Here is a 13,249-nt window from a genome sequence, read left to right as displayed (position 1 = left end):
TAGAGAGAGGCAATCCTCAGGAGAAGTTGGGATGGAAATGGGATCAGTTGTGCAGGTAGAGGAGTTACTCTCAGCAAAGAGAAGGGTTACCTCTTCCTGTGAGACAAAGGTAAAGGAGCTAGTGGTGGGAGGCAGCTAGTGATGTAAGATGAGGAAGGAGAGAGAAGAGGGAGCGCTTGGCAATTGGTCTTAATTTTTCCAGTGATATGAGACAAGGTCCTCAGCTTGACAGGATGGGAGAAAGGACTGCCATGGGAAGCTTGAAAAGTTTGAAATAGTCACTACCTTGGTGATTGGGATGGTTAATCAATTAGAGAGCTGTAACAGCAGATGAGACTGTGTAACATACATTGGTAATGGACCCATCACCACAGTTGTTTGAGTTTTCTCTGGCTCCGTTCAGCAGCACATGCGTAGAATCCAAGGCAGCAGTTGGGGGAAGTAATCCAGCGTTGGGACTGGGCAGGGCATGACCAGTGATAGGAAAAAGAGGAAAGGGCCTGACTGGAGTGTAGATATGACTGAACTGATTTACCAAGGGGCCAGTGTAGAAAGTGATAATTATTAGTATACATTAGTGTATACTTAAAATGCTTTAAGGTCTGCAAAGCACTATCCTAATATTAATTAAATTATATTGCTTGGGAGTATTAGATAGGTTATTTAAAATGTATCCCAAAATATGGCCCTTAGTCAGACTTTATAAGTACAGCATGATAATTGTGGGGTTTATTGCCTGAATTTATATGAAAGAATCTTTCATTTTCATTCCGGAAAGGGGCTTTAGATATCTACTCTGTTCCCTTAATTTTTCAAATAAGGGACCTCAGGCTCAGAGAGTTACTTATCTTATCCAAGGTCACAGTTAATTTCTTCTCACTATTCCTAAAAAGTTGTATATAACTTGAATTTATTTTTAAAATGTATTTGAGGAGTTTAGTATTTAGAGGTGTTTCTTTTCGTATTATTTTCCTATTTTTAACAATCATCCTGTATTACCCACTTAGTGCAGTTTAATTTTTAGACTTTGGGTCTTTAAGTTGAAATGCACATGTATTTGATACCATATTTAGATTTCAATCAACAAACACTTGTTAAATACCTACTTTATACCTAACACTGTAGTAGGTATGCAGGGAAACAGTAACCAAAAAATGAGACGTGATTCCTGTCCTTAAGCTTAACTCTTGTATAATTGTAGTATAAATTAGATACCATATAGTATAAATTAGATTTCCATATGTTAATGTCTATTTTCAAGTTACAGAGCAGTAGCTAACATTTCAGTCTTTGCTTCAGATCAAAAAGTCAGATAATGATAATACCTTTAAAAATCTTGCTAAATGGGTAATGTGAATGTTTCAGTGGGTTCCAAATAAGTAACCTTTGTTTTATAAACAGTCAGTCTTATTAATTATCATTTTTTCAAGACTAAATGACTAATTGTTCTTTCTTTCTATAGGGACCACTAGTTCGGTGGCTGAAGGTGAATTTTAGCGAAGCTTTCATAGCATGGATTCATGTGAAAGCATTAAGAGTTTTTGTTGAGTCTGTTTTAAGGTAAAACATCTTAGTTGTTTAGTAAGTCTAGTTCATACTTTAGAACTGTAAAATTGGGGGTGGGGGACACACAGGTAGTGAATAAGCATTCTGATACGCTTAGTTATTATGGATAATGGATTTGCATATACCAGAAGTCATGATGGAACTGAAATGCACTTCAGTGAAAAACTCTCACACTGTAATACAGTTCCTGACAAGGTGGAGATATTAGTTCTCTGATACCCCTACAAGATAGGGGCCAAAATGTCCTTGATTGTTTGTTCCTTTTGTGACCTTTGATCTCAAAAGATCTAAAAGATCTTTCATTTTTGTTCTAAATACTTTTAGAGATAAAACTAAATCATAAAATACCAAACATTTTCTGATTCTGAGGAAAATAATTAGACAATGAAAGCATATTCCCATTTTCTTGTGGTGCATTTTTGTGGTACAAGTACAAGTAAATCAAAGACTTATTATTCATATTGCACATTAGAGTTCAATTATAGTACTTTTTCTATGCCTCAGACTTGAGACCTACATTAAATGTTGCCAATTTTAGAAACATTTTTAACTGAGTTATCTCTCAAGTGTTCTCACTGTTCTTACTCATAATTATCCAGAACATGAGAATAGATGCAATCTCATGTTCATCGTCAGAAAGGTATTTATTAAACAGCAGTTAGGTCTTGTAGTGGTTCAAACTCTGGAACCAGGAGTAAGGAACATGGAATCCAAGTCTGGCCTCAGAAACTTGAAATGTGTGGTGACCTGGGCACTTTCCTCATTTGTAAAATGGGGACAGCAGTAGCTCTGATCTTCCGAGGTTGTTACTGAGGATACAGTGAGATAATATTTATTAAAAACTTGGCAAACCTTTAACTTTATATAGTACTTTAGAGCATAAATTCTAGCCATCGTCACTATTATTGTTATTGTTGTTGTTAAATAAACAACATAATTTCCTGGGGGACCACACAGTTTATTTAAAGCTTTGAATTATATTTTAAGTAATACTAAGCTGAACCTCATCTCTGAGAGAGAATGTGGGTTTATAAAGAGCAATGATAGCCAAATTAAGCTTGTATTGACATGTATTTGTTGCTTATTTGAAAATGCTTGTTTTAATGAAATGTATTTCCTTACTCTCAGAGATAAAAGTGTATTGCAGTCTCTGAGGGCATGTGTTTTCTTAACATCATCAATTGTTTGTAAAATTTGCCTTTTTTTTTTCTAATAACTCAGATATGGATTGCCAGTGAACTTCCAGGCAATGCTACTTCAACCTAATAAGAAAACCATGAAGAAACTGAGAGAAGTTTTGTATGATTTATACAAACACCTGGACAGTAGTGCAGCAGCTATAATTGATGTAAGTATGTTTATGGCCTGTCATATTAAGAATACAATTTATCAAAGTCATTTTATGAGACTCAGACAAACATTTAGCATGCATCTTAAAGAAGGAAGGAAATAGAATGATTGAAAAGCAGTAGTAAATGTGGCTAGTTCTTTAAAAACCCTTAATTTGTTCTCATACAGAAATTACACGTGTATACAATTTAATTTTGTTTGTTGTTGTAAATTTAAAGTTTCTTGAAATTAACATGGTTAGGTTACTCTCCTTAGCCTGAACTTATTAAACATTATTTTATAAAACCCTTTAAGGTTATTTTGCCCTGAGCCAATATTACAATAAAAAACTTCTCCTTCCAGTCTTCTTGTATGTGTTTAAAGCATTGTACATCAAAACATTGTAGAACTTTAAAGAAGCCACTAACAAGTCACATTCTTTAGGTCTCTGTGAATTTTTAAAAATAACTACAAAATCATGCAGACTTTATATTCTAAAATTTACTTTAAATTTATTTATTGCTATCTTAAACCGCTCTACACTATGCTTTTTACAATTAGGATCCATTGCCTAATGGCACAGGCCATTCCCAGAGCCTTGAAACTATGACTACATCTCTACTTAGAATTCTTAGCTTTCTTCAGAGCTCACTCAGTTATCAGCTCCTGTAAACCTTTCCTGATCCCTCTCCTGCTCTCAAGTCATCTTGTATTTACTTAGCTACTTAGTTGTATCATTCACTAATATGTTGGCCAGTAGCTGTTTTTCTTTTTTTGTGTCCATGTATCTCCAGTGCCTTATATGTCATAGGTACTTAATTTCTTGTTGAATTGAATTCAACTGGCACTAAGTCGGTGGCTTTTTCTTATTTTACTATGATAGTAAAATACCCTGACATATCCTGCTTTAGAGTCTACAAGTTGGCATGCTATTATTAGTTTTGTGTTGGAGCATCTGTAGTCTTGTAGGGGAAAAAAATCAGCTATTATGCATTGCATGTTATACTTAGAGATTTTTATAGCAGCATACACAGTACTTTAAACTAGAAGAGACTGCTGTTCTCAAGTTGATCTAGGTGTTCAAGGCTTAGGCAGGACTTATAATACCATGTCAGGGAGATTCTTACACCAAATTTCAGAGACAGGTATTAGTAAGAGGTAGTAATGAAGTATCTCCATTGTTTTTTAGTAGTATTAAAAACAATTTACATTTATATAACACTTTTTCTCATAATTCTGAGAAGTAGTTACTGCAAATATGGAAAACTTGGTCTCTGAGAGGTTAAATATCTTTCTCAGGATCACGCATGTTTAATGGGAAGGATTCAGATAAAAGTTTTCTGACTTGAAATCTTTCACTCTTGATATCTTGCCTCCCAAATGGGTGTTTTATACAAACTATAGTTTCTCGTTATTTGCTGAAGTGTTAGTGAAACTTCAGGGATGCTTGTAAGTTTAAATACTATTGTCTGACTCAAGAGTACATACATGGTTTGTTGAGAGAGAGTCTTTGTGCTATAAAAAAAGTTAACATCTGGTTTTATCAGGCAGAAGGCATTTCCTTTCCTGAGATTTCCACTTGAAGTAAAGATTGCGTTTCTCTTAACCATCACAAAAGAAAGAATTCAGAAATTGCAGTCTTTGAGCTCTACTCTGTTTAATGTTTGTTGCTGAATTAATGCTCAATCACAAACAGGCCAAAGTCTAAAGTAACCTGGAATAGTATTTTACTTTTTTTTAAAGAATGTTATTTTTTTCTCAGTTACATGTAAAAGCAGTTTTTACCATTTGCTTTTTATAATTTTTGAGTTCCAGTTTCTCTTCCTTTCTTCTCTTCCCCTCCCTTAGAAGGCAAGCACTTTGATATAGATTATGGATGTGAAATCATGCAAAACATATGTACATATTAACCATGTTGCAAAAGAGGACACAGATAAAACCCAAGAAAAGTAAAGAAAGTTAAAAAAGAGTGCGCTTCAGTCTGCATTCAGACTCCGTCATTTCTTTCTCTGCGGTAGATGCACTTTTCATCATTGAAGTCGTTCAGAATTGTAGTGTATCATTGTATTGATCAGATAGTTAAATCATTTACAGTTGACCATTGTACAATACTGTCACTGTCTACAATGGTCTCCTGGCTCTACTCACTTCACTTTGTATTAGTTCATGTATGTCTTCCTGGGTTTTTCTGAAAACATCCTATTCATCATTTCTTATAACACAATAGTAGTCCATCACAATCATATACCACAACTTGTTCAGCCATTCCCCATTTGATGGGCATCCCTTCAATTTCCAGTTATTTGCCACCATAAAAAGAGCTGCTGTGTTTTTATACATGTAGGACCTTTTTCTTTTTTAAGGAGTATTTTGTATTTTATTTTCTCCCAATTACATGTAAAAACAATTTTCAGCATTCATTTTTAAAATTGAGTTACAAATTCTTTCCCTCCCTCCCTATCCACCTCATTGAGAAGGTAAGCAGTTTGATATAGATTATATATGTGTAGCCATTCAAAACATTTCCATATGTTGTAAAAGAAAACATAGACCAAAATAAAAACCAAAGAAAAATAAAGTAAAAAAAGTATGCTTTCATCTGTATTCAAACTCCATTAGTTCTTTCTCTGGGGGTTGACAGCTTTTTTCATCATAAGTCCTTCAGAATTATCTTAAGTCATTGTGTTGCTGAGAATAGCCAAGTCATTCAGAGTTGATCATCTTACAGTATTGCTGTTACTTTGTACACAGTACAATTTCACTTTGTATCAGCTCATGTAAGTCCAGGTTTTTCTGAGCATCTAGGTCATCATTTCTTACAGCATAATAGTATTCCATTACAGTCATATATCACTTTTTTAGCCATTCCTCAACTGAAGGGCATCCCTTCAGTTTCCAATTCTTCATCACCAGAAAAGAGCTGCTATATTTTTGTACATATAGGTCCTCTTCCTTTTTGTTTTTTATCTCTTTGAGGATACAGGTCTAGTAGTGGTATTGCTATGTCAAAGGGTGTGCAAGGTTTTATAGGCCTCTGGACATAATTCCAAATTGCTTTACATGATGGTTGAATCAGTTCACAATTCTGCCCACAGTACATTAGTGTCTCAATTTTCCCACATCTCCTCCAACATTTGTCCTTTTCCAGCCTGTTAGTACCTCACAATTGTTTTAATTTGCATTTCTCCAATCAGTAGTGATTTAAAGCATCTTTTCATGTGTCTATAGATTGATAGCTTTGATTATTTTGTCTGAAAACTGACTTCAAATTTTTTGATCATTTATCAATTGAGGAATGATTTCTATTTTTATAAATTTGACTCATTTCTCTACATGTTTGAGAGATGAGGACCTTTACAGAGAAACTTCCTTCAAACAATTTTCAGTAGTAATGATTGCTGACTGTATTTCCCTCCATCCCATTTTCTCCTTTTATTCTGTTCTCTCCTTTCATCCTGTTCCTCCTCAGAAGTGTTTTGCTTTTGACTAATACCTCCTCAGTCTACCCTTCCTTCCATGAGCACCCTCCCTCTTCTCATCTCCCCTTCCCACTTTTCTGTAGAGTAAGATAGATTTCTATACCCGATTGAGTATGTATGTTATTCCTTCTTTGAGCCATTGCTGATGAGAGTAAGGTTCACATGCTCCCCTTTTCTCCTCCCATCTTCCCCTCCACTGTAAAAACTCTTTCTTGCATCTTTTATGTGAAATAATTTACCTCATTCTACCTCCACCTTTCTCTTTCTCACCTCTTAATTTTATTTTTTTTAGATAATCATCATATTATAATCAGCTGACACCTGTGCCTTCTGTCTATATATACTCCTGCTAACTGCCCTAATAATGAGAAAGTTCTTATGAGTTATGAGTATCATCTTCTCAAATAGGAATATGCACAGTTAAACCTTATTAAGTCCCTTATGATTTCTGTTTTCTGTTTACATTTTTATGCTTCTCTTGAGTATTGTATTTAAAAGTCACATTTTCTGTTCAGCTCTAGTCTTTTCATCAGGAATACTTGAAAGTCCTCTATTCTATCCTGCCCCCACCCCAGCCTCCAAAGGATTATACTCAGTTTTGTTAAGTAGGTGATTCTTGATTGTAATCCTAGCCCTTTTGCCCTCCAGAATATCATAAAGCCCTCCTATCCTTTATTATGCAAACTGCTAAATCTTGTGTTGTCCTGAGTGACTCCACATTACTTCAGTTGTTTTGTTCTGGCTGCTTGCGGTATTCTCTCCTTGACCTGAGAGCTCTGGAATTTGGGTATAATATTCCTGGGATCCCTTTCAAGAGTTGATCAGTGGATTCTTGCAGTTTATATTTTACCCTCTTGTTCTGCAATATCAAGGCAGTTTTCCTTGACAATTTCTTGAAAGATGATGTGTAGGCTTTTTTTTTTATCATGGCTTTTCAGGAAGTCCAGTAATTTTTAAATTATCTCTTCTGGATCTATTTTTCAGATCAGTTTTTTTCAAATGAGGTACTTCACATTGTCTTCTATTTTTTCATTCTTTTGATTTTATTGTTTCTTGATGTCTCAGAGTCATTAGCTTTCAGTTGCTCAATTCTAATTTTTAAGGAATTATTTTCTTCATTGAGCTTTTGTACCTCCTTTTTCATTTGTCTAATTCTACTTTTTGAAGAGCTCTTCTCTTCAGTGAATTTTTATGTATCTTTTTTCACTTGGTCAATTCTGCTTTTCTTCTTCCCATTGTATTTTTTACCATTTGGCCTATTCTGTTTTATAAGGTGTTATTTTCTTCAATTTTTTTTTTTTTTACCATCTTTACTAAGTTGCCGACTTTTTTTTCCATGATTTTCTTGCATTTTCTCTCATTTCTTTTCCCATTTTTTTCCCTCTATCTCTCCCAGTTGGTTTTTATAATCCGTTTTGACCCTTTTCATGGCCTGGGGCCTTGCTAGTGTTTCAATTTTCCCACATTTCCTTCATCATTTACCATTTTCCTTTTCTGTCATGTTAGCCAATCTTATAGATGTAAGGTGGTGTCTCAGAGTTGTTTTAATTTGCATTTCTCTTATCAGTAGTGATTGAGAGGATGTTTTCATAAGACTGTAGATAGCTTTGATCATCTGAAAACTGCTTGTTCATATCCTTTGACCATTTATCAGCTGGGGAATATTCTTATAAATCTGACTCAGTTCTCTTTATGTTTGAGAAATGAGGCCTTTGTCATAGAAACCTGCTGTAAAATTTTCCCCCAGTCTACTTTCCTTTTAGTCTTGGCTGCATTGGTTTTGATTGGTCAAAAACTTTTTAATTTAACGTAATTAAATTTATCCATTTTATCTATCTCTTGTTTGGTCACAGATTCTTCTCTTATTCATAGATCTGACAGGTAGAGTATTCCTTGCTCCCTTAATTTGCTTTTATCTTTTATTCTAAATCATGTGCGCATTTTGATCATATCTTGGTATACAGTGTGACATGTTCATCAGTACTTAGTTTTCAACAAAACTGCTTTCTGGTTTTCTCAGCAGTTTTTGTCAGATAGTCAATTCTTTTCCCAAAAGCTTGGTTCTTTGGGATTATCAAACACTAGATTACTATGGACACTTAGTACTATATATTGTGTACCTTATCCATTGCACTGATCCACCATTCTATTTCTTAGCCAGTGCCAAGATTGTTGTGATGATTACTGCTTTCTAATACAATTGGAGATGTGGTACTGCTAGGCTGCCTTCCTTCACATTTTTTTTCTATTGATTCCTTTGATAGTCTTCATATTTTTGACGTATTTTTTTTTTTAATTTTTAAATTAATTTTGAACTGAAATACAAAAAGACCAAAAAAAGAGAACATTTCCTTTATTTTTTTTCTTCTTCCTTCCCCAACCCTGCCCTGGAGAAGGATACCATTAGACACAAATATGTAAAACCATAATATACACACTCTACATCTTCCTTCACAGGTCCTTTGTAGGTTAGTATTTATAATACTTAAAATGAGTTAGTCAGTCATAGTTTTTCTTAGGACTCTTTCTGTTACTGTATACAGTATTCTCTTGGTTCTGCTCATTTTACTCTTCACCATTTCATGCAAATCTTTCCATATTTTTCTAAAATCATCCAGCTCATTATTATTGCACAGCAGACCTTTTGTTTTTCCAGATGAATTTTGATATTTTTCTAGCTGTATAAAGTACTTTTTTGGTAGTTTGATATGACACTTAATAAGTAAATCAGTTAGGTAGAATTGTCATTTTTATTATATTGGCTTGGTCTACCCATGACAGTATTTCTCCAGTTGATTAGATCTGACTTTATTTGTGTGAGAAGTGTTTTGTAACTGTTCATATAGTTCCTGAGTTTTTCTTGGCAGGTAAACGCCCAAGCATTTCACATTGTCTGCAGTTTTTTTAATTGGAATTTTTTTTCTGTCTTGTCTGCTAGACTTTGTTGATAATATATAGAAATTCTGATGATTTATGTGAGTTTGTTTTATTTCCTGCAATTTGCTGAAGTTTTTAATAGTTTCAACTGGTTTTTTAGTTGATTCTCTGAGATTCTCTGCATATTCCCACATGTCATCCGCAGAGGGTGTTTCCTCATTGCCTGTTCTAAAACCTTCAGTTTCTTTTCCTTCTCTTACTGCCACAGCTAGCTTTTCTAGTGCAGGGATAATAGTTTTCTTTGTATGGAATTGTTGCTAGTCCCTCAGGGTAGAAGTTAAGAACAACTTTTCCAAAGACTTTCTCACTAAAGCAACCTGTCCTTTGACTTCTTCCTGAGGCTGCATCCATTACCTGGTCACTTGCTGTGTCATACCTTCTTTAGCAGTTGTGCAACGATAAAGAGAGTGCTTGGAGCCGGAGATTGTGTCTCCTTTCAAGTAGATCTTGACTGTTGATTAAGGTCCAGTTGGCAGGTAAAATTGTATTTACTAACAAGTTAGCAGAATGTAAAGCCTTATTCTGTAGGATTCACTTTGTTTATTTAGAGCTCTCAGAAGGAAATGAGGTCTTTAAATCAGGAGAGTGTAAGCTTGCAGTAGACTCATTCCTTATCTGTATCTAATAAGATATTGTCATTTATTTCATAATCCCAGAATTACTTAGAAAAAGGAATAAAACTGATCACATCAAAGAAGCATTGTCAATATAAGGTACTTAAGAATGATGATTATTTTTGTCAGAGACACTGAAGGTAGTGTAGCATTCCTGTCAACTGCGTGCATATAGTGTAATTTCACCTAAGTTTCCTGATTGTGTTTACTAGAACTGACAAATAAATGCAAAAGTTTAGGTGCAAACCGTCATTTCAGACTAAGGAGAATACTTACGATGCTCACTGCCTTTTCATTCTGTATTCCAAATATTTCATCGTAGTCCCTAAATTCTCCCATGATTTTTAATACTGAGTCCTCATGCTAAAACATATATTGGCAGCACTTCAAGAGTTGTTTGTGTTATGTTGTGTTCAGCCTTGAGGCTGATGGGCTACCCGAGTCTTACCTTTCACCTGTCGCAGGTCTTCGGTGGCCAAACCGGATAAACGTATTGAGAGAAGAGACTTTCCAAAGTCGAACAAGGGTTAGGCTTTATTCAGGGTCTTAGTTACATGTGCAGGGTGAATTCTTCCTCAGGAGAGAGGAATCCTCCTCCTCCCAGGGGGCAAAGATCGTACAGCAAGAGGATGGGAGCAGGAGAGGGGAGGGACCCTCTGCCCTCTAAGGGCCCCTCAGCATGAAGAGCGCCTTCAGGCTTTCCTGTCCCTACTTAAGCTCTCCTGCCGCATAGTTTGCATGTGAATACTGTGCCTGCTCTCAGCCTTTAGCTAGTCAACAACAGGTGTGCTCAGACCATGGGCCAATCTCAAGGGTGGGATGCTCTTCCCAGCAAGTTTCCCACGGAGAAGAGGCGGAAATGCATGAGATAGCCCGTGTCTCACGCCTCAATTCCCAGCTGTTCCTTGGGGGGCCTCATGAGAACTCTCAGGTTTAGAAGTCCTCACCTTTACCTGCCCAAGACTGTCCAAGGGAAACTGAGCTTACACCCCCAACAATGTTGAGTGTTGGGGTGTGTTGTCTTTGACTATAAAGTGCTTTATGTTGTTCTGCCCTGATTAAAGTATAATAAAGCCTTTACCCACTATATGCTGTTAAATTCTATCTTTTGCTGCTTAGCCTTTTGAAAAAACCAGTCATTATTATATAACATTTGTGAATTGCAAAGAATATGCAAATAAGCAGTTATTTTATTGTTCAATTTAGTGTTTGTTGTAGATTCTCAGAGAACAAAACAAAACTGTATTGTGTTTGCAAGTTAGCCTTTTTAAATGAACCATTTCTTCCTCTATTTTAAAAATCATATGATAGGAAAAGGGAAAGATTTGTGGCCCTTATATTCATTGCATAGAGCTGGAATGGCCCTTAGAAATACATATTTCTCTTTAAAAAATTGAAACTAGCTGATTGTAGTTGTTTGTTTTCCCTTTCGGTGTTGCTGTGGTAGCACCTTAAACATTTCTGTTAGCTTGATTAAAAACTAATTGTTCATATTAGAAAAAAATTCAACAGATCATGCCCTTGTAGATTTGTCAGGGTGGGAAGCTTTCCCCTCTAACTTCAAGTTTGCATCCCACTTATCTTACAGTCTTAAAGAGTTGTCTGAGGCTCAGAGATTTGCCCTTCATCACCTAATTAGTAGTGTCAGAAGTGCTATTTGAGTCCACGTCTTCCTTGCTCCCTAGTTCAGCCTTTGATAGCTCTTACACCAAACTATTCCTCTTAGAAGTAAATCAGAAAATTAAGTGCTGCGTTATAGAATTGGCCAAAATATGTTACTGAAGTAAGCATAGTCAGCAGTGAGTATCTTACGGCATTCATATATAGTAAGTGAAGTTGTTATTGGTACACCTCAGGTCTGAACCAGATACTTCACTTTGTTGCCATATTGGGGGAGCAGACCGGCGTCCTCGAGGTCCGCTTGTTACCGGGATGTGAAAACTGAAAGTAAACATTTTATTTTTAGAGATGTGAGTGTTCTTTATATTTGTTTTTAAAAGTGTTAACTTTAAATTTTTTTTTCTCTTTCAATAGGCTCCCATGGATATTCCAGGCTTAAATCTCAGTCAACAGGAATATTATCCCTATGTGTACTACAAGATTGATTGCAATCTATTGGAATTCAAGTAAAAATGGTCCCCAATATTGACAATCCTTCCCTAGTGTTGGTGTATGTGAACAGAAGTGAGGTTGAAGTATGCCTATACTTTCAACTCTCTATTAATCCAATGCTTGCTTCTTAGTCCCTTTCCTTAGGTGAAAATTCCCATAGTGGTCCATCTCTTGATATTTTCCTTTCAAAGAAGAGTATTTGTTGCTTTTTATTGATCAGGTCTGTAAATGTGTACTGAAAAAAATCAGAGTTTATTTATAAACAGATTAGTATATTTAAGAAAAGATTTTTCTTCATCGTTGTAGTGGTATGCCTTCAGTAAACTCATTAGTATTGTTCACAAAGACCTTGTTTATGAGGAAAATGTGTAAACATTTGTACCATTTTGTTCCCTGTATTTAGTAGCTGTAACTGTTAAATAGTTATTGACTTGTGATGTAAAAAAAAGTGACAATATTCAGGTATGTGTTTTCTGGATATTTCCAACAACAATCTGTGAGCACTGTCAGCACCCACAGGCGAGAATAAAGTTACCTGTGCAAAGGTGTGTGGTGGTGTGCATAACTTCTCCAAACGTTGGTCGGAGAGTTCAGTAACTAAGATCACTGCTGACTAGCTGCTGCTATACCACTTTGAGATGTTTGTTACATGCTGCAGGGGGCAAGCTGCCTTCTATTCAGTTTGTGTTTGCTTTCCACAGATTATCTTACTGTGCCAAATTTGCCTCATAACACACAATGTGATGTTGGAGTTCATTTTTCAAAACATATGGGTGTTTATATCTGGTCACCAAACTTTTGGTATTCTTAAATGATTGAGAACTAGGTCTAATTTTGAATAAAGTCCAGCAAAACTATGCATCTTCAGTCAATTGAGTTATTTTCAAGTCATTAAAAAGTTTTGGCCTTTTATTAGTTATAAAGGGATCCTTTTCATTTTTTTCTGAAGCCTGATGATTGTGACTATTTTATAGAATATTGTGCTAATGGAAACAACATGACTTAGCTTTCAGAAGAAACTTTTAAAAAATCTAGTAATGTGCATTTTGTAAAGGAAAAGCCTTTCAAACTTAAATGTTGATAAGTTGATTTTCTTTGGGAGGAAATGTTTTTGAGGTGGTTTTTATTCCCACTGTAGTTAATCATTTTAGCCTCTTGTTACCAGTGTGATATCTAGCCTTCCTGTCACCTGTTTTTTCTGTGATGTATGTT

The 13,249-nt window shown here is 35.4% G+C and overlaps 1 protein-coding gene across 2 annotated transcripts in view; it reads left to right on the top strand.

Moving 5' to 3' along the window:
- ATP6V1C1 (ATPase H+ transporting V1 subunit C1) overlaps nucleotides 1-12,896 on the top strand; it is an 84,808-nt gene extending 71,912 nt beyond the window's left edge. For both annotated transcript variants that reach the window (XM_072603334.1, XM_072603333.1), the window contains exons 11-13: nucleotides 1,463-1,560; nucleotides 2,788-2,914; nucleotides 11,960-12,896. In XM_072603334.1, the coding sequence (XP_072459435.1) occupies nucleotides 1,463-1,560; nucleotides 2,788-2,914; nucleotides 11,960-12,055 (321 nt within the window). In that variant the 3' untranslated portion in view covers nucleotides 12,056-12,896. The remainder of the gene's footprint in view (nucleotides 1-1,462; nucleotides 1,561-2,787; nucleotides 2,915-11,959) is intronic.
- Nucleotides 12,897-13,249: the final 353 nt, after the last annotated feature.

The sequence above is a fragment of the Notamacropus eugenii genome, chromosome 4 (assembly GCF_028372415.1).
Source record: "Notamacropus eugenii isolate mMacEug1 chromosome 4, mMacEug1.pri_v2, whole genome shotgun sequence".
Classification (NCBI taxonomy): Eukaryota; Metazoa; Chordata; class Mammalia; order Diprotodontia; family Macropodidae; genus Notamacropus; species Notamacropus eugenii.
Note: the sequence above shows the minus strand (reverse complement) of the source record. Positions and strands in the feature narration are given on the sequence as shown.